Below are 22,505 nucleotides of genomic sequence, written 5' to 3'. Positions count from 1 at the left end.
CACTCGTATAACAGTATTTAGTAACACTGATATAACAGTATTTAGTAACACTGATATAACAGTATATTTGAATCCAACTGCTCTGAAACAAACAATCAACAAGTGTTTTACAATAACATTGCTTTACTTTTTGGGGTGAGAGACATTTCAGTCTTTTTATTATAACTTGTCTTTTCATCTGTTTGGCACTCACCCACAACGAGTGATGTGGACTGCATGCCACAAGTCAGGTCAATTATAATCTTGAGAAATCAACAGGCACGTAGGTTCTACAGCTGTGTAAAACAGAATACTATAAAAATACTTTAGATTTTATTTATTTGTATTTTCTATTGAATTCTTTACTTCTACCCCTATCCAGAGAGAGAGCTTTGGTCTTTACGCCCTCTTCAGCAAAAACAAACCCCAGTCAGACTGCTTACTCATCAACCACGGCCATGACTTTTTCAAGGTGAGGACGTCAAATAAACTGTCAGAGTACACTGATATTACAGCATATAATGCTATACTCATCCTTATGTGAAGTATTTGTAGTGCAAGTGCTCCCGGAACAATGTTGTTTGCAAAAAAAAAAAAATAAAAAAAAAACTTTATTATAAGTTGACTGAGTTTAAATAGAATTGACCACAACCCTGTTAGCACATGCATGTTAAACAATCAAATTCCAATTTTAGAAAAAAATGCAAATGGAATTTCAGTTTTTAATTTCTGATTTGAATGAATTGATATGGAATTGTCCCAAACTCTGTTTTCCTAACACTCCAGCAAAAACAGCTGCAGCTGGGGGACAAGATGGACCTGTCTTCTTACCTGCTGAAGCCGGTGCAGCGGATCAGCAAGTACAGCCTACTGCTGCAGGACATGGTGAGGGAGTGCGGGCCCCACAGGAGCCGTGAGGAGGCCGAGGTCCAGCACGCCCTGGAGGTCATCCAGTTCCAGCTAAGGCATGGCAACAACCTGCTGGCCATGGACGACATCCAGGACTGTGATGTGAGTGAGGAATGGGGAAGAGGGGATTGGAGGGAGAGGTATTAAAGGAGGACTGAAGAGTAACAATGTAAATAATGGCGCCGGAGGAGATGGCTGCCGTTTTACGGGCCCCGAACCAATTGTGCTATTTTGAGTGTTTTTTCACATCTTTTGTAACTTATTTTGTACATAATGTTTCTGCCACCGTCTCATATGATCAAAAAGAGCTTCTGGAAATCAGAACAGCAATTACTCACCTCAAACTGGACAAAGATTTTTTGTTTAACTAGTCGGACACGAAGGATTTACCGGACCAGGCCCAAATCCCTGTCATTCGCATGAAGAATAGATGCAGATACAGGGGACGCAAGTCTAGGTGCCTTGTGAGAATTAGTCAGCGAGTGGGTAACCCGCCTCTACCATACTGGCCAATGTGTAATCATTGGAGAATAAACTGGATGAGCTCCGTTCAAGACCTATCCTACCAATGGGACATTCAAAACTGTAATATCTTGTTTTTCACAAAGTCGTATCTGAACGACGACATGGATAATATACAGTTGGCTGGGTTTTCCGTGACAGAACAGCTGCCTCCGGTAAGACGAGGGGTGGTGGTCTGTGTTTAACTGATCAATAGCAGCTGGTGTGCAACATCTAATATTAAGGAAATCTCAAGGTTTTGCTCGCCTGAGGTGGAGTATCTGATGATAAGCTGTAGACCACAGTATTTACCAAGAGAATTTTCGTCTATATTTTTCATAGCCATCTATTTACCACCATAAACCGATGCTGGCACTAAGATCACACTCAATGAAAGGTACAAGGCCATAAGCAAACAATAAAATGCTAATGCAGAGGTGGTGCTTCGAGTGGCTAGGGACTTTCATGCAGGGAAACTTAAATCTGTTTGACCTCATTTCTACCAGCATGTCACGTGCAACCAGAGGAGAAAAACTCCAGACCACCTTTACTCCACACACAGACGCATACAAAGCTCTCCATTGAGCAAATCTGACCATAACTCTATCCCCCTGATTCCTGCTTACAAGGAAAAAAAAATAGAAAGTACCTGTGACTCTTTCAATACGGAAGTGGTCAGATGACGCGGATGGTACGCTACAGGACTGTTTTGCTAGCACAGACTGAAATGTGTTCCGTGATTTATCCAATGGCATTGAGGAGTATACCACCTCAACCATCAGCTTCATCAATAAATGCATCGACGGCATCGTCCCCATAGTGACCAAACGTACATATCCCAACAAGAAGCCATGGATTACAGGCAACATCCGAATTGAGCTAAAGGCTAGAGCTGCCGCTTTCAAGGAGCGAGACACTAATCCAGACGCTTATAAAAAATTCCGCTACACCCTCTGATGAACCATCAAACAGGCAAAGCGTCAATACAGAATTCAGATTGAATCCTACTATACCGGCTCTGGCGTTCGACAGATGTGGCAGGGCTTGAAAACTGTTACAGATTAAAAATGGAAACTCAGCCGCGAGCTGCCCAGTGACGTCAGCCTACCAGTCGAGCTAAATGCTTTCATGCTCACTTAGAGGCAAGCAACAATGAAACATGCTTGAGAGCACCAGCTGTTCCAGACGACTGTGTGATAACGCTCTCAGTAGCCGATGTGATCAGGTCAACATAAACAGGTCAATTATTCACAACCTCTCCCTGACCGATTCAGTAATACCTACATGTTTCAAGCAGACAACCATAGTCATTGTGCCCAAGGAAGTGAAAGTAACCTGCCAAAATGATTACTGCCCCGTAGCGCTCACATCGGTAGCCATAAAGTGCTTTGAAAGGCTGGTCATGGCTCACATCAACAGCATTATCCCGGATACCCTGGACCTACTCCAATTCGCATACCGCACCAACAGATCCACATGCGCAATCTCAATCACACTCCACACTGCCCTTTCACACCAGGACAAAAGGAACACCTATGTGAGAATGCTGTTCATTCACTACAGCTCAGAGTTCAACACCACAGTGCCCTCAAAGCTCATCACTAAGCTAAGGACCCTGGGAATAAACATCTCCCTCTGGAACTGGATCCCGGACTTCCTGACGGGCTGTCCCCAGGTGCTGAGGGTAGGCAACAGCATGTCTGCCATGCTGATCCTCAACGCTGGGGCCCCACAGGGGTGCGTGCTTCGTCCCCTCCTGTACTCCCTGTTCACCCAAAACTGTGTGGCCAAACACGACTCCAACACCAAGTATACTGACGACACACCAGTGGTAGGCCTGATTACCGACAACAATGAGACAGCCTATAGGGAGGAGGTCAGAGACCTGGCAGTGTGGTGCCAGGAAAACAATCTCTCCCTCAATGTGAGCAAGACAAAGGAGCTCATTGTGGACTACAGAAAAAGTCCCCATTAACATCGACGGGGCTGTAGTGGAGCGGGTCGAGAATTTCAAGTTCCTTGGTGTTCACATCACCAATTAACTATCATGTTCCAAAGACACCAAGACAGTCGAGAAGAGGGCACGACAACAACTTTTCCCAACCAGGAGCGTGAAAAGATTTGGCATGGGTCCCCAGATCCTCAATAAGTTCTACAGCTGCACCATGGAGAGCATCCTGACCGGTTGCATCACTGGGGCCAAGCTTCCTACCATCCAGGACCTACAGTAATATACTAGGTGGTGTTAGAGGAAAGCTCAAAACATTGTCAACGACTCCAGTCACCCAAGTCTTAGACTGTTCTCTCTGCTACCGCACGGCAAGCGGTAACGGAGCGCCAAGTCTAGGACCAAAAGGCTCCTTAACAGCTTCTACGCCCAAGCCATAAGACTGCAGAACATTGAATCAAATGGCCACCCGGATTATTTACATTGACCCAACCCCACATTTGTTTTTACACTGCTGCTCCTCGCTGTTTATTATCTATGCATACTTTACCCCTATCTACATGTACAAATTACCTCGACTAACCTGTACCCCCCCCCCCCCCGCACGTTGACTCAGTACCAGTACCCCTGTATACAGTGGGGAGAACAAGTATTTGATACACTGCCAATTTTGCAGGTTTTCCCTACTTACATAGCATGTAGAGGTCTGTAATTCTTATCATATCACACTTCAACTGTGAGAGACGGAATATAAAACAAAAATCCAGAAAATCACATTGTGTGATTTTTAAGTAATTAATTTGCATTTTATTGAATGACATAAGTATTTGATCACCTACCAACCAGTAAGAATTCCGGCTCTGACAGACCTGTTAGTTTTTATATAAGAAGCATTCAAATTCCCCACTCATTACCTGTATTAACTGCACCTGTTTGACCTCGTTACCTGTATAAAAGACACCTGTCCACACACTCAATCAAACAGACTACCACCACTCCACAATGGCCAAAGACCAGAGAGCTGTGTAAGGAAATCAGGGAAAACATTGTAGACCTGCACAAGGCTGGGATGGGCTACAGGACAATAGGCAAGCAGCTTGGTGAGAAGGCAACAACAGTTGGCGCAATTATTAGAAAATGGAAGAAGTTCAAGATGACGGACAATCAACCTCGGTCTGGGGCTCCATGCAAGATCTCACCTCGTGGGGCATCAATGATCATGAGGAAGGTGAGGGATCAGCCCAGAACTGCATGGCAGGGCCTGGTCAATGACCTGAAGAGAGCTGGGACCACAGTCTCAAAGAAAACCATTAGTAACACACTACACCGTCACAGATTAAAATCCTGCAGCGCATGCAAGGTCTCCCTGCTCAAGCCAACGCATGTCCAGGCCCATCTGAAGTTTGCCAATGACCATCTGGATGATCCAGAGGAGGAATGGGAGAAGGTCCTGTGGTCTGATGAGACAAAAATAGAGCTGTGTTTGGAGGAAGAAGAAGGATGAGTACAACCCCAAGAACACCATCCGTGAAGCATGGCGGTGGAAACATCATTCTTTGGGGATGCTTTTCTGCATAGGGGACAGGACGACTGCACCATATTGAGGGGAGGATGGATGGGGCCATGTATCTCAAGATCTTGGCCAACAACCTCCTTCCCTCAGTAAGAGCATTGAAGATTGGTCGTGGCTGGATCTTCCAGCATGACAACGACCCGAAACACAGCCAGGACAACTAAGGAGTGGCTCCCTAAGAAGCATCTCAAGGTCCTGGAGTGGCCTAGCCAGTCTCCAGACCTGTACCCAATAGAAAATCTTTGGAGGGAGCTGAAAGTACGTATTGCCCAGCGACAGCCCCGAAACCTGAAGGATCTGGAGGAGGTTTGTATGGAGGAGTGGGCCAAAATTCCTGCTGCAGTGTGTGCAAACCTGGTCAAGAACTACAGGAAACGTATGATCTCTATAATTGCAAACAAAGGTTTCTGTACCAAATATTAAGTTCTGCTTTTCTGATGTATCAAATACTTGTGTCATGCAATAAAAGGCAAATTAATTACTTAAAAATCTTACATTGTGATTTTCTGGATTTTTGTTTTAGATTGCATCTCTCACAATTGAAGTGTACCTATGATAAAAATTACAGACCTCTACATGCTTTGTAAGTGGGAAAACCTGCAAAATTGGCAGTGTATCAAATACTTGTTCTCCCCACTGTATAGCCTCGTTATTGTTATTTTATTGTGTTACTTTTTATTATTTTTTACTTTACTTTATTTGGTAAATATTTTCTTAACTCTTTCTTGAACTGTTTTGTTGGTTAATTAAGGGCTTGTAAGTAAGCATTTCGAGGTCTACACCTGTTGTATTCGACACGTGACAAATGAAGTTTGATTTGATTTCGTTCAGCCGATCCACATTGGAAAAATTGTCTAGACCCAAATCACCATCTGTAGCCTATACTGTAAACCACAATTGTGAATTTGTTCGGATATTAATATGTTCTCCCTTTTTGTGTTAACCTCCGTTGTCAAGTTTGTAAGATAAAGATACAAGTTTGACTCTTCCGGTCATACAGTACAGTGCAGGGGTTTTGAAACTTATTTTCGGGTGACCCACTTTGGCCAAATGATTTACCCACCTTACCCAAATAACATTGATCTACTACATTCGTGAGGTCGTTCGGAACCTATAACACTTCTTAGTTTGTTCCTATCAGGGGATGAATACAGTATAAGGTAAAATGTAAATTTACTAAAAAGGGTTCATCTTACCACAGATGCACCCTGACAGAATACAGCCTGCCCTCAATGTAATTTCTCTTCTCCTGTAGGTCAACTTGAAGGAGCAGGGGCAGCTGATTCGTCAGGACGAGTTCCTGGTGTCCTTCAGAAAGAAAAAGTGTTTCCGCCACATCTTCCTCTTCCAGGACCTTGTCCTCTTCAGCAAGACTAAGAGGACCGACGTGGGCAACGACACTTATGTATATAAACAGTCATTCAAGGTATGCAGGTATACAAAACACAGCACAATATACCTCAATGTAAAACTTGAGCCAAAGTTACCTGTCACGGATCCCTCCGGATCTTTCATTACCCACACCTGTCCCCTATTCCCACTGATTTGTATTTGTATATATGTGCCCTGTGGTTTCCATTGGGCGGTCAATTAATGTTACAATGTCCGTTGGTTGTGTGGGCACCTGTGCTGTCTGTTTTGTGCTTTCGTGTCATTGTGGATTGCACAGACAATTACGCGTCTCGTCCCGTGTCTTAATCATTGTGCGCTTGTGTTATTTATTCGAGGTACTCCTCACTCTTTTGTTTGGGTTTCACCCTGTGTTTTTGTCTAGTGTTTGTTTGGTCGTCATCCCTGTGCCTTTACATGGCCGTAACTTGGGGTAAAATAATAAACAACTATTGTGCATTCCTGTGGCTGTCTCACAGATCATTTATTCAGCATGACACTACCTTCCTGGGAAATCATTGGAACACATGCTTACGTCAAATAAGGGTCATGTGGAGGCCTTGAGCTACTGTAGCTACCCTCCAAAAGTTTCACTTCCAGGCCCACTTCCTCTATTGCATGGAGAACTGTATATGATTCACTGTACGTTAACACATACCCTGTTTGTAAATGGAGAAGGAAACCTGTCTGTCTAGGTTGATTACTTTCAAAATATAAATACACTGTTATATCCACGTATCGTCCTTTATAGGCCTTATAAAGTGTTTATGAACACTTCAAAACCTTTTACAAGCTGTAGTTTGTTTAAAGACCATGTTTTCTGTTCTGACAGACCTCTGACATTGGGATGACTCACAATTCAGGGGACAGCGGGCTGTGCTTTGAGATCTGGTTCCGAAGGAGGAAGTCCCAGGACACTTACACCCTGCAGGCTGGAAACAGAGAGGTGAAGGATGCCTGGACCAAAGACCTTGAGCGCATCCTCTGGGAGCAGGCTGAACACAACAGAGGTCAGAGTTACCCCTGAGACTAACCAACCAATCAGATCTCTCGTGTCCTAAAATTATCTGGTCTGTATCTGAAAACATTACTAGCAGTCAAATCCTTGCTTGCTCTGTTCTTATTTCCTCAATTCCTCTCAAAGGGCATTAGAGGTGACGGTCCCATGGAAAGACTATGAATCATCCCCTCCAATGCACTTTGAGAGGAATGGAAAACACAAGGACTGAAGAAGAAAGGATTTGCCAGCTTGGAAAGTATTCAGATACAGCCACAGAGGTCAACCTACTATATTTTCCCACACTACCACTGATCTGAAAAGAGTTGATGGATTAAAGCAATGACTTTTAAACCAACGCTTTCAACTGTAATCATGTGGAACAGACAATGTTATAAGCAATTTCAGGCTACTGGTATCTGGTATACAGCTCCCATCACTTGCCAATACTTGGCAAGCAACCAATCAGATTGTAGGACTAAGTGGAAGAAGGGAGGGTCTTGACGGGAAGCTCTTGCAGCAAAGATCTATATTAAGCACTGATATAATGTCCAAGACACACTGGTGGGATTGAGACGAGCACATACCCATAGATTTGTTGGTTCTATGTTTGAGTTTTCTTATTGTGTTCCTCCCGTAGTAGGTCAATTACTTGCTTACTAAATCCTTATTTTCGTCCCCTTTGGGACATAGGTAAGGCCATAATGAACTCTCTCTACTTCAGGGCTCTCCAACCCTGTTCCTGGAGAGCTTCCCTCCTGTAGTTTTTCAATCCAAACCTCAGTTGTAACTAACCTGATTCAATTTATTAACCAGCTAATTATTAGAATCAGAAAGTGTAGTGAGTGTAGTGAACTTGTTTATTTGCCCATTATTAAAGACCAAAATTGGCATAGCTTTATTTTATGTAAATACAAACTTATACCAGTTTTACTTCATGACCAAAATGTCGAAATCGGCACCATACAGGTTGAAAAATAGTTAGGAAGATATTTTTGATGTGCTGATTCTGTGGCGCATGGTTTATGAATTGATACGAAAAACAACTCTTGGTTAAAAGCATAGTATTGTACAAAATTCTTGCCACAAACAGAATGTTATGAATATGGGGAGTACAACCATCTCAGCTCTGCAGATTTTGCTACGAAGAGACAATCATTTGATCACTTATTTTGGTATTGCCCATTTGTGGTCACAGGTTCAAGAATGGCTGAAAAATCACAACATTTATCTAAAATGAACCCTACTGTTACGGCAAATGAGTGAGGAGGTGTGGAGTCAGGCGCAGAGAGCAAAAGATGTGGGAAAAAACACACTTTAATGTCCCAGAAAAATAACATGAACAAAAGTAGGAAAACAAATGATCAGAAATATTAACGGACAGCGCGAAACCCGAAATACAAACAAAATACACTCAAACATAGAACAGACGAACAAGCCCGCACGAAACAGAAGCGGGCTGAACAAACTATATATAACCCTACCCTAACAACCAAACAAGAAACAGGTGATACCAATCAGACAAAACCAAAGGAACACAGAACAACGGATCGGTGATAGCTAGTAGACCGGCGACGACGACCGGCCGAGCGCCACCCGAACAAGAAGGGGAGTCACCTTTGGTAACTGAGAGTAGCTGAGGGGTGGGTTTACAGAGATAGGTGGGATGGACTGAGAGTTACTAAGGGGTGGGTTTACAGAGATAGGTGGGATGGACTGAGAGTTGCTGAGGGGTGGGTTTACAGAGATAGGTGGGATGGACTGAGAGTAGCTGAGGGGTGGGTTTACAGAGATAGGTGGGATGGACTGAGAGTAGCTGAGCGTTGGGTTTACAGAGATAGGTGGGATGGACTGAGAGTAGCCGAGGGGTGGGTTTATAGAGATAGGTGGGATGGACTGAGAGTAGCTGAGGGGTGGGTTTACAGAGATAGGTGGGATGGACTGAGAGTTACTAAGGGGTGGGTTTACGGAGATAGGTGGGATGGACTGAGAGTAGCTGAGGGGTTGGGTTTACAGAGATAGGTGGGATAGACTGAGAGTTGCTGAGGGGTGGGTTTACAGAGATAGGTGGGATGGACTGAGAGTAGCTGAGGGGTGGGTTTACAGAGATAGGTGGGATGGACTGAGAGTAGCTGAGGGGTGGGTTTACAGAGATTGGTGGGATGGACTGAGAGTTGCTGAGGGGTGGGTTTACAGAGATAGGTGGGATGGACTGAGAGTAGCTGAGGGGTGGGTTTACAGAGATAGGTGGGATGGACTGAGAGTAGCCGAGGGGTGGGTTTATAGAGATAGGTGGGATGGACTGAGAGTTGCTGAGGGGTTGGGTTTACAGAGATAGGTGGGATGGACTGAGAGTAGCCGAGGGGTGGGTTTACAGAGATAGGTGGGATGGACTGAGAGTAGCTGAGGGGTTGGGTTTACAGAGATAGGTGGGATAGACTGAGAGTAGCTGAGGGGTTGGGTTTACAGAGATAGGTGGGATGGACTGAGAGTAACTGAGCGTTGGGTTTACAGAGATTGGTGGGATGGACTGAGAGTTGCTGAGGGGTGGGTTTACAGAGATAGGTGGGATGGACTGAGAGTAACTGAGCGTTGGGTTTACAGAGATTGGTGGGATGGACTGAGAGTAGCTGAGGGGTGGGTTTACAGAGATAGGTGGGATGGACTGAGAGTAGCCGAGGGGTGGGTTTACAGAGATAGGTGTGATGGACTGAGAGTAGCTGAGCGTTGGGTTTACAGAGAAAGGTGGGATGGACTGAGAGTAGCCGAGGGGTAGGTTTACGGAGATATGTGGAATGGACTGAGAGTAGCTGAGGGGTTGGTTTACAGAGATAGGTGGGATGGACTGAGAGTTGCTAAGGGGTGGGTTTAAAATCTCATGTTCTGTAATAGTTATGACTGAAAACACTATGTATAATGTATTAGTACTATCTATCTAGATGTAATGTATATCAAAGTATCAAATTACTTTATTCTTACTCTGTATCTACTGTAAAAAAAAAGTGACATTTAAAATGTCTGTAGAATGTCCATAAAATAAAATCAAAGTTGGGGGGAGGTGGTGTATGGGTAAATATTAATAATAATAATAATATTATAATCAGGAGCGCTAGATTAGGGTTGGAATAAAACCTACAGGGTTGGTGATCCCTGCAGTCTACTTATTTCTGTCTATGGTATCATATTGTGCCTCGCTCCAAGAATGGTTGACCTGTGACAGTTTATCTAGGTCAATGTTATTATTGTGGTTGCTTTATTCCAGAGATCCATATGCAGGAGAGGGTGTTCATGGGTATCGGGAACAAGCCCTTCATGGATATCCAGCCTAGCGACGCGGCCATCAATGACAGGGCAGTCAACTGTGCTCTGATGGGAAGAGGTACAAATCCATAGCATACTATAGAGATTACATTAGGACAAGTTTAATTCCATTGGTATTCAATTTATCCCATTATTATTACCCATTCATTCATCAAACTCATCTAATATTGTAATTAAATTCTGAATGGAATGGATATTCAGATTAAGAAATTCACACCACCATAGATGTTTTTGCCCAATCCTAGTTGTTCCTACTTTGGCAATTCTCTTGTTGTCTCAATCACGTCCAGTCCCATCTCATACAATTTGATCCTATCTGGCCCTCCCAGAATCCAAGGCGTTGGCCTCCTCGGGGACGTCTGGCTTGCAGGGCGGGTTTCCGGTGAGGCGGCCAAACTCCTTTGGCTCGGGGAGCTGTTTGTCAACCTCCGGCAGCCACTCCTCTTCCTCCTCGGGGAGAGGGTCCCTGTCCTCCCCTACGGGGGTGTACATGTGCGGCCCGAAGCTGAGGGGGGTTGCTGGGGGTCAAGGGGGGTATTCGGAGCGCCCTGGGGTCCTGGATGAGGATGACATGGACCAGGAGAGCGGGAGTCAGAATCTACTGAGTGAGTGGCTTTAATAAGGAAGGTAGCATGTTTGAAATGTAAAGCATGCCACTTTGAGGGATATTGACTTGTATTGGTCTTTTGATGGAAATGCTTATCATTTTGTGACACCAACCGGGTAAAGAAAACCAAAGCATGAATGGTTGTCTTTCCTTGTCCAAATCCTGTTTAAAGAGTAAGGAAACAAATGGAATTTTGTAATTTGGGTGGACTATCAGTTTAAGTCTCATATGTTAGACTCTCTTCCTCGCATCAAGCTGAGGCATCTGATGTCAACAGCGCAATATTTCTCTTAAAACAGAGGTGGAAGATGGCTGTAGATGCCTGGGTAACTGCTGTTTGACTTCACATGAAACTAAACTACGGTTTTTAATCCTAGTGCTAAACTTGTGCATAGCAGCTAATGTTTGTAGAATGATAAGTCTAATATCGACTCAGGGGAATGAAGCAAAAGCAGTGTCATAACTCTCCTGTGACGATCTGAAGGACCAGGTCACAGTGGGTCCGCTCTACAGCCGTGCTCTCTCTCGTAGAGGGGGATTTCATGACTCTCCTGTGACCATCTGAAGGACCAGGTTACAGTGGGTCTGCTCTACAGCCGTGCTCTCTCTCGTAGAGGGGGATGTCATGACTCTCCTGTGACCATCTGAAGGATCAGGTTACTGGGTCTCCTGTGACCATCTCCTGTGACCATTTGGACCAGGTTACAGTGGGTCTGCTCTACAGCCGTGCTCTCTCTCGTAGAGGGGGATGTCATGACTCTCCTGTGACCATCTGAAGGACCAGGTTACAGTGGGTCAGTGGGTCCGCTCTACAGTGGGTCTGCTCTACAGCCGTGCTCTCTCTCGTAGAGGGGGATGTCATGACTCTCCTGTGACCATCTGAAGGACCAGGTTACAGTGGGTCTGCTCTACAGCCGTGCTCTCTCTCGTAGAGGGGGATGTCATGACTCTCCTGTGACCATCTGAAGGACCAGGTTACAGTGGGTCCGCTCTACAGCCGTGCCGTGCTCTCTCTCCTGTGACGATCTGAAGGGGGATCCGTCATGACTCTCCTGTGACCATCTGAAGGACCAGGTTACAGTGGGTCCGCTCTACAGCCGTGCTCTCTCTCGTAGAGGGGGATGTCATGACTCTCCTGTGACCATCTGAAGGACCAGGTTACAGTGGGTCCGCTCTACAGCCGTGCTCTCTCTCGTAGAGGGGGATGTCATGACTCTCCTGTGACCATCTGAAGGACCAGGTTACAGTGGGTCCGCTCTACAGCCATGCTCTCTCTCTGAAGGACCAGGTTACGTCCGAGGGGGATGTCATGACTCTCCTGTGACGATCTGAAGGACCAGGTTACAGTGGGTCCGCTCTACAGCCGTGCTCTCTCTCATAGAGGGGGAGAGCGGGAAGTCAGCTGTTTTATGGTCAGTCATAACATACGCTGCTCCTACGCTCTGTAGTGCTGGAGATTGGAATGTAAACTGTGGAACACAGAGAGTCCCTTGGACATCAAAAGTTTGAATAAGTTAACAATATTTCTATGTTTGAGAATGTGGGAGTGGTCGGTGGACAATTAAAGGACAGTCATGACGAGTGTGTTTTATTTGGTGATCATTACTGTGTCTTTGGTTGTGTACACTTCTTAATTATGGGGTTTACATCTAAACATTGTGAAACGTATGTGATTAAACATGAAATTATTTGTGAAAAGATGTAATGTGATGTTAACCTTCTAAATGAGAAATTATGGGTTTTCATATAAAGTTAACCAAATCAGGGGCCATGCCCAAGTGAGCATAGACATTATGTCGGTGTCATGGACCGCCTTTTCCTCAGAATTGTATAAAACCCGCTCCTGATGAAATTTACATTAGACCAGAAAATATGGAGCTGACACTACATGTTGAAATGGTGATGAACTACAACTCTATAGGCCCAGGAGACCAGGTTACAGCCGGGGTCAACTCTGCTATCAATCACTACAGAATAAGAGTAAATCCTAGACGTGCTCTCTGGAAATTACTAAATCTAGTATGAGAATACTGACAACCGGAAGTGTATTCTATGACTCTGTCCTGTGACCATCTGACAGTATCCAGATCAGGTTACAACCACGTACATGGTCCGGGGAAGTTAACTAGAGACTTTGATGAACTGAATCTCCAGCAGACGGGTGATTCCAACAGACAACTCCTGTGTTAATATATACATTGCAATGAAGGATCAGGTTCATGTGCAAAGGATTAGCATTTCAATTCATATAATTATCAACTGTGTGTAGTGAATCAATTTTGTCTCTCCCACTCTTTCGCTGTCTCCATCCCTCTCCATTGTCTACCAAGCTGTCATCCGGTTTAGCCCACTACGGACTTATCAATGCATTGAGTTAGTAACCAATAACTATGTTTGTTTCTGTATTTCTGTGGTCATTTAGTTAGTTAGTAAATAAATAATTAAGCAAATTTGTATATCGCTGATTCATCATTTAGGCTAGGGTTCGTGCAGATATCCAAGGGTTTGCGTTCTTCAGTAATGACAACTGTTTACTCACGTAATAATAATTACACAGAGAATTGTATTTGATAATACAACAGTCTTCACATTAATGAATAGTCACAGACACGACAGCAGCAAAAGGTTATCATGGCTGTAGTCAATTTTGCTTGTTTTTGCTGTTTTCAAAATAGCATTTTAGTGTTTAAATTGTGAAGAAATGCATTAAATTAGCTTTAACTTGATTAAAATGAATTGGAACGGGGTTGTGGAGGGTCTGTCTGTTTTACTGTCTGGCTACTGTGGATGCCTCAACACAGACCAGATCTGGTCAAATGGGCTTTTGCCAGACAGGCAATAAATTCTGTGTGCTTTCTTATTAACATGGGAGGGGATCTATGTTCCACTATATGACGGAACTAAAGACAGAGAACTGCCAGGCACAAAGCGGATCAGTTAATTCTTTGAAATCAGAATGAGTAAGCACTCCTACTCTGAGATGGTTTATGATATGGACCCTGGTGTATACAGCCCCTCCATCCTTAAGTTTCCCTTCCTTTTCCAGTGGACAGCTCCGAGTCTTCGGGAGAGAGTGTGAGCGGCTTCAGCAGCTCTGCCTCCTCTGTGTGCGCCTCCATCGTCTGCCTGAAGGAGCCTCTAGCCCGCAGACCTGACGACAACGACCTCTATAAGGCTAAGAGTCCCATCTGGTCTACAGTAAAAACCACCTCACCCTCGCTCCCACCCAAACCACCTGGCCTGACTAAGGATCCTCCCAAGGTGTGTTGATACTAACCATGAGCTGTTCATTTTCCCATGAATATCATGCGATTAGGCTAAGTCATATGTTCACTGAACCATGCATTGATGTCTCCTGTGTCCCCCCTCTTCATCTCTATCCCCAACTACATCTGTACAGTTTAAATAAAGCATTAAAAAAAGTTGACCTTTAAAAAAGAATCATGCTGTGATGTCAATGGGAGGCATGAACTGATGTTCTGGTCATTTTCCCCACAGGTTCAAAATGCGGTCATTGGGAAGTCAACTGAGGTTTGAGCTCTGAGTTTGGTAAGTTTGTCTGTAACGATGACATCACTCTGCACCATCTACAGTTGGCCTGTATATATGTCTGGCTATTTTCTAATATGATTTTATGTATGTTTGTGTTGATTGTAACTATTTTACACATGGATGTTATTTGTTTTCTGTCATGTTCCATAGGTTATCAAATTCAATCTTATTCGTGTATTTTTTTTCACAGATTTGGAATTATCCAGAACAGAAGGAAAGCATGAACTGTGTTACTGTATAAAGAGGAGTGTTATATGACTCTGTTATATGACAGTTACTGCACTACTTGTACCATTCTGTTTTTTTGTTTTGTTTTTATTTAACCTTTATTTAACTAGGCAGGTCAGTTAAGAACAAATTCTTATTTACAAGGATTTGATCATTTCTCATTAACAGGAAGTTTTGTATTTTGTAAAAAAAGTTTTAAAAAATAAGCATTTCTGATTTGTTTCTGATGTCAACACTTTCACCCATGATCATGTTGTTGTGTGTCTTATTGGACCATTCAATATGTAGTTAATATTCTTAACACAGAAAACCTGTGTTGGTGTGCATTACTTGTACTTATGCTATGTTTCCATTAAAATGTATTTTTAAATCTTTGAGGACCAGAATGTCTGGATTACCAAAGTGTTTTAGTATGTAAGGGTTTGGAAGTGACTCCCAAATAATCTGTCACTGTTAAGTCAACATAAACCAGTCTGTGTCTTTCATATGAAGTTCAAAAATGATCTCCAAAAAGAATCTCTTTCATAATGTCAGGTCTGATGACTTGCATGTGTCACAGAGAAACAGGGAGGTTGTCTTCTATGGCTGTGGGTTTTGGCATAGATATGGAAATATAGCACACGTTCTATCCTGGCAAATGGTGTCTTCAGTTATACCATCGGGCAGAACCATCAGAGAGTAAGAAGCGAAGCGATATGGTTCTGTCCATTGCCATGTTAAGCAGATCATTCAATATTAAGCAAGTAAGGAGTTTTTGTATGGGAGGCAATGAGAGAGTGTTGAATATAGTCAAGATAATAATGTATTGCTGTTATGGTATGTGATGCTTATTTGATCTAATAGAAGTTTTGTAATGCTTAGGTTGTTACGAGTGTACTGATATAAGTGTGATGCACGTGACATATCAGCAGCTTTGAGAAAAAATGCTTTATATCGAAGTTTGAAATTAGAGACGGTCTATGCATATTCATAGCATCTCACTTTCCACTGATTACAGGCGGTTGACGTCAACGCCCCTCATCGAATATTCAAAAAAGTATTCAAATTACTAAATGTGTCCACCAATCCAAAGAGAGGGATAGGCAGGAGCATGACAGCTTGCTGTTCCCGCTATGTGGACAACGAATTCCGTTGTTAGGGTGGAGACACATGATTCTCATCATTCTATACAGTATCTCTTCCGCTTTTCATAATTTTAAAGTAGTAAATGTTTTCTTCTTCTACTTCTACTAGTGTATTGGCATTTCGTAAATAAACTGGAAAAGTGCATACCTAGTCTGCTGGAGTGTGTATAGTCTGAACAGGTATCTAGTCCACGCAAATCTGCAGTTATGGAATGTTTGCTCAGGGTTTCATTTAATTGGATGACCCCTCCTGCTGACCTCGATGGAATTTAACCCATAGCACTTTCCACCCAGTTGATGACACTATCCATGCTAAAATGGGCTCTATCTATCCAGAGCCCTCTTTCTCTATGGTTTAGGGAGAATTTATGATAGCGTCAGAGGAGATGGCTGCCGTTTTACGAGCTCCTAACCAATTCTGCTGTTGTGTGTGTTTTTTCGTGTTATTTGTAACTTATTTTGTACATACTGTTTCTGCCACCGTCTCGATCTCAGACGGACCTTCTAGGCAGAGTTATTCTGTCCAGTGTCTGTGTTCTTTTGCCCATCTTAATATTTTATTTTTATTGGCCAGTCAATATCAACAAAAAACTTGCATCATGGTCTACAAGGTAGACAGTGGCAGATCATTTAAAACAGCTTATCATGTTATGTTTTTGCTTCCTAAAATAAATACTTCCTTGCAGGACTGAGCCATATGCCAGAATATGTATCAAAATATTTGAAGCATTTAGAGGATTTCAATATTACCTTAAAAGGCTGGTGAACAATTGATTTGTTTAGAAAAAAAATCTCAAAACTAAAGAGCAAAGTAAAACCTGATCCATCCCTTCACTATGGACCAGGGTTTTCCAAACTGGTCCTCGGGAAACCCTGGGTGCACGTTTTGCTTTTTGACTCAGCACTACACAGATAGAGCTTGGGACACCCTGCTATGGACAAATTATGGCAAATAACTTACCGGTAGCTGTTTCTTTTACGCCTGCTACATTTGGTTAGGTTGATGACCTTATCCAGCGGTGTCAATCACAATTTGCCTGGGTGGCACATGTGCACAATTTTTTTAACATAGTTCCTCGCCATCAAAATTTACCCAAAATTGTTATTTTTCATTATTTTTGAAAAAATGTATTCTCCCTGGCTGTCTAGCTTTCATTGAGGTGATTATCAGCGAGCTGGACACAGGCAAGAAACTGTATGAATGTAGATCCATGATTCTTTCTACACAGTTTCAATTTGGTTTTAGTTATTTAAAGGTATATTGAGTTTTTTTATCCCTCAAAAAAAATATATATATATGTATATTCTACATAGCCAAAAGTATGTGGACACCTGCTCGTCGAACATGTCACTCCAAAGTCATGGGCATTCATATGGAGTTGCCCCCCCCCCTGCTGCTATAATAGCCTCTAATCTTCCGTGAAGGCTTTCCACGAGATGTTGGAACATTGCTGCGGTGACATGCTTCCATTCAGACACAAGAGCATTAGTGAGTTAGTGGTTTCCAATTAATCTCAAATGTGTTTGATGGAGTTGAGGTCAGGACTCTGTGCAGGCCAGTCAAGTTCTTCAACACCAATCTCGACAAACAATTTCTGTGTGGTCCTCGCTTTTTGCACGGGGGCATTGTCGTCATGCTGAAACAGGAAAGGGCCTTTCCCAAACTGTTGCCACAATGTTGGGAGCACAGAATCGTCTAGAATGTCCTGGCATCCGCCAAACTCCGATTCGTCCATCAGACTGCCAGATGCTGAAGTGTGAATCATCACTCCAGAGAATGCATTTCCACTGCTCCAGTCCAATGGCGGCGAGCTTTACACCACTCCAGCCAAAGCTTGGCATTGCGCATGGTGATCTAAGGCTTGTGTGCGACTACTCCGCCATGGAATCCCATTTTCATGAAGCTCTCGACGAACAGTTCTTAGGCTGATGCTGCTTCCAGAGGCAGTTTGTAACTCAGTAGTGAATGTTGCAAACAAGTACATACAATGTTTACTCGCAACGCACTTCAGCACTCGGCCGTCCCGTGCTGTGGGATTGTGTGGCCTACCACTTCACGGGTGAGTCGTTGTTGCTCCTAGATGTTTCCACTTCACAATAACAGCACTTACAGTTGACCTGGGCAGCTCTTGCAGTGCAGAAATTTGATGAACTGACTTGTTAGAAAGGTGGCATCCTATGACGGTGCCATGTTGAAAGTCACTGAGTTCTTCAGTAAGGCCATTCTGCTGTTTGTCTATGGAGAATGCATGGCTGTGTGCTTGATTTTATACACCTGTCAGCAACGGGTGGGGCTGAAATAGCTGAATCCACTAATTGTGATGCTTCTACCAAGTATTGACTCAGGAATAGTTATGTAAATTACTCTTTCTGTATTTCATTTTCTAAACATTAGCAAAAATGTATAAAAACGTGTTTTCACTTTGCCAGAATTGGGTATTGTGTGTGGATGAGTGAGATTCTATTTTATTTTAATCATTTTTGAATTCAGGCTGTAACACACAACATGTGGAATAAATCAAGGGGTATGAATACTTTCTGAAGGCACTGTATTCAGTAAAACCTGCAAAACGGCTAATGTAAACCAGGGGGACAATACACACTATCCTCGCCTGTGCCCAATAAAAAAACACACACCCCTCACCAAAGCAAAACAAAACGTTAGACAACGCTCTATTTTGGATGCTATGCTGTGATGCGTAAACACTTTGCCTAGCTGCCAACCTGATTGCACCAATCCGCTATAATTACAGTAAAATACTGAAATGTAAAACCTTCCCCTCAATGAATTTCAGGTGAGGTACACTGTAATATGACATACAGAATTTTCCTTGCCACTGAGCTGCCTGTAAGTTAAATTCACAGCAGCCTCTTTACAGTGCATGTTATAATGGTGTGAAAGTTCTAGTATCAAGTTTTAATGTCACATGCACAAATACAGTGAAATGCCTTTCTTGCAAGCTCTAAATCCGACAATGCAGTAATCAATAACAATGTAACAATGTACATTTAACAATGTACATTTAAAAATAACAATACATTTAAATAAGAAATAAGAACACAAGAAAGTAAGTAAGCATACTATGTATAGGGTTAGTCAGTTCCAGTAGCAAAATACAATGTGCAGGGATACTAGCGTGATAGAGGTATATACTGTATGACTAGGTGACTTGGGATCAGGATATATGATAAACAGAGTAGCAGCAGTGTATGTGATGATTGTATGTGAGTGTGTGTGTGTGCATAGTCAGTATAAAGGTGTGTGTGTGTGTGTGTGTGTGTGTGTGTGTGTGTGTGTGTGTGTGTGTGTGTGTGTGTGTGTGTGTGTGTGTGTGTGTGTGTGTGTGTGTGTGTGTGTTGGAGTGTTAGTGTGCGTGAATATGTAGGGTCCTGTGTGTGCATAGAGACAGTGCAAAAGTAAAGGGTCAACTCAGATAGTTCGTGTGGCCATTTTGTTAGCTATTTAGTTAGCTATTTAGCAGTCTTATGGCATGGGTATAGAAGCTTTTATTTGGCCTGTTGGTGTCAGACTCGATGCAGCGGTACCACTTGCCATGCGGAAGCAGACAGAACAGTCTATGACTTGGGTGGCTGGAGTCTAACAATTTTCCGGGCCTTCCTTACACACCGCCTGATATAGAGTTCCTGGATGGCAGGGAGCTCAGCCCCAGTGATGTATTGGGCTGTATGCACCACTCTTTGTAGTGCCATGCGATCGAGGGCGGTGCTGCTGCCATACCAGGCATTGATGCAGCCAGTTAAGATGCTCTCAGTGGTGCAGCTGTGTAACTTTTTGAGGATTTCAAGGCCCAAGCCAAACCTTTTTTGTCGCACCTTCTTCACAGCTGTGTGGCCTCCTAGTCATGTGTAAACAGTGAGTACAGAAGGGAGCTGTGCATGCACCCTTGTGGGGCCCCTGTGTTGAGGATCAGCGTAGTGAAGGTGGTAAGGGTAGGCAACAACAAGTCTGCCATGCTGATCATCAACACTGGGGCCCCTCAGGGGTGTGTACTTAGTCCCCTACTGTACTCCTTGTTCACCCACCACTGCGTGGCCAAATACAACTCCAACATCATCATTAAGTTTGCTGACAACACAACAGTGGTGGGCTTGATCACCGACAACGATGAGACAGCCTATAGGGAGAAGGTCAGAGAACTGGCAGTGTGGTGCCAGGACAACAACCTCTCCCTCAATGTGAGCAAGACAAAGGAGCTGATCGTGGACTACCCCAAGCCATTAGACTGCTGAACAATTAATCAAATTACCACAGGACTATTACATTCACCCCACCCTCCATTTGTTTTGTACACTGCTGCTACTCACTGTTTATTATCTGTGCATAGCCACTTCACCCTTACCAACATGAACAAATGACCTCTAACCTGTACCCTCGCACACTGACTCGGTACTGGTACCCCCTGTATATAGCCATGTTATTGTTATAGCCTAGTGGTAAGAGTGTTGGACTAGTAACTGAAAGGTTGCAAGATCAAATCCCCAAGCTGACACAGTAAAAATCTGTCCTTCTGCCCCTGAACAAGGTAGCTAATCCACTGTTCCTAAAATGTCATTGAAAATAAGAATTTGTTCTTAACTGACTTGCCTAGTTAAATAATGGTAAAATTAATATTATTGTGTTACTTTGAATAATTTTTAACTTTAGTTCATTTTCTTAACTCTTCTTGAACTGCCCTGTTGGTTAAGGGCTTGAATGTTGGCATTTCACGGTAAGGTCTACACTTGTATTCGGCGCAAGTGACAAAAAAAGTTTGATTAGATTTGATTTGATTAGTTGCCTACCTTCACCACCTGGGGGCGGCCCGTCGGGAAGTCCAAGACCCAGTTGCACAGGGCAGGGTTCAGACCCAGGGCTACAAACGTAATGATGAGCTTGTAGGGTACTGTGGTGTTGAAGGCTGAGCTGTAGTCAATGAACAGCATTCTTACACAGGTATTCCTGTTGTTCAGATGGCATAGATACAGTGCGATGGCGATTGCATCATCTATGGATATATTGGATTGGTATGCACATTGCAGTAAGTCTAAGGTGTCGGGTAAGGTGGAGGTGATATGATCCTTAACTAGCCTCTCAAATGACTTCATGATGACAGAAGTGAGTGCTACTGGGCGATAGTCATTAAGTTCAATTACTCTTGCTTTCTTGGGTACAGGAACAATGGTGGACATCTTGAAGCTAATGGGAATAGCGGCCTGGGATAGGGAGAGATTAAATATGTCCGTAAACACTCCAACCAGCTGGTCTGCACATGCTTAAAGGACGCTGCTAGCGATGCCGTCCGGGCCGGCAGTCTTGCGAAGATTAACACGCTTAAATGCCTCGGGAACGGCCCGTGTCGTTGGCGATATGTTCTCCTCAAAATGGGCGAAGAAGGTGTTTAGCTTGTCCGGGAGCAATACGTTGGTGTCCGCGACGTGGTTGACATTTCTCCTTTGCCAATGTAATCCATCCACCTGAGAAGTATGGCATATCAAGAAGCTGGTTAAACAGCAAGATTATTACACAGGTACACCTTGTGCTGGGTACAATTAAAGGCAACTCTTAAATGTGCAGTTTTGTCACACAATGCCAAAGATGTCTACATTTTGAAAGAGCACACAATTGGTATGCTGACTGCATTAATGTCCATCAGAGCTCTTGCCAGAGAATTGAATGTTAATTTCTCTACCTCCAAAGTCATTTTAGAGAATTTGACAGTACGTCCAACCAGCCTCACAACCGCAGACCACGTGTAACCTCGCCAGCCCTGGACATCCACATAGGGCTTCTCACCTGTGGGATCATCTGAGTTTAGCCACCCGGACAACTGATGAAACTGAGGAGTATTTATGTCTCTAATAAGTCCCTTTATGGGGAAAAACTTATTCTGATTGGCTGGGCCTTGCTCCCAAGTGAGTGGGCCGATACCCTTCCAGGCCCAGCCATGGCTGCACCCCTGCCCTGTCATGTCAAATCCATAGATTAGGGCCTAATTAATGTATTTCTATTGACTGATTTCCTTATATGAACTGGAACTCAGAAAAATTGTTAAAATTGTTGATTGTTGAGTTTAAATTTTTGTTCAGTATATTTCCTAGAAGTAAATTGTATTTTGACATTGATGTACATTTTATTCCTGACATGATGACTAAATGAAAATGTCTTCCCCATTCCCTATTGTCACACAAATGTATGCAGGAAATTGTGCAACTATTGTATAGGACGAGGTCGCTACAAGGTCAATAGAGTGTATGTGGATGTTTCTGTGTGAGTGCGTGCGTGCTTGCTCATGCATGTGAGCACGCGCACGTGGGCGGTCGACGGAAGAAAACCAACACGCCCAGATGACTTCCCAGCGCACATTATGCATTACACC

The 22,505-nt window shown here is 43.5% G+C and overlaps 1 protein-coding gene across 3 annotated transcripts in view; it reads left to right on the top strand.

The window, feature by feature from the left end:
- quo (quattro) overlaps positions 1–15,378 on the top strand; it is a 71,659-nt gene extending 56,281 nt beyond the window's left edge. For 2 of the 3 annotated variants that reach the window (XM_064967683.1, XM_064967682.1), the window contains exons 16-24: positions 362–451; positions 766–990; positions 6,166–6,336; positions 7,132–7,309; positions 10,559–10,675; positions 10,947–11,222; positions 14,271–14,485; positions 14,723–14,773; positions 14,967–15,378. In XM_064967683.1, coding sequence (XP_064823755.1) covers positions 362–451; positions 766–990; positions 6,166–6,336; positions 7,132–7,309; positions 10,559–10,675; positions 10,947–11,222; positions 14,271–14,485; positions 14,723–14,761 — 1,311 coding nt within the window. In that variant the 3' untranslated portion in view covers positions 14,762–14,773; positions 14,967–15,378. Of the gene's footprint in view, positions 1–361; positions 452–765; positions 991–6,165; positions 6,337–7,131; positions 7,310–7,443; positions 8,481–10,558; positions 10,676–10,946; positions 11,223–14,270; positions 14,486–14,722; positions 14,774–14,966 lie in introns of those variants that run through there. The other variant, XM_064967684.1, reaches the window with a different exon arrangement.
- Positions 15,379–22,505: the final 7,127 nt, after the last annotated feature.

This window comes from Oncorhynchus masou, chromosome 6, assembly GCF_036934945.1.
Source record: "Oncorhynchus masou masou isolate Uvic2021 chromosome 6, UVic_Omas_1.1, whole genome shotgun sequence".
In the NCBI taxonomy this organism is placed as follows: Eukaryota; Metazoa; Chordata; class Actinopteri; order Salmoniformes; family Salmonidae; genus Oncorhynchus; species Oncorhynchus masou.
This window is presented reverse-complemented; position numbering and strand designations above follow the sequence as displayed.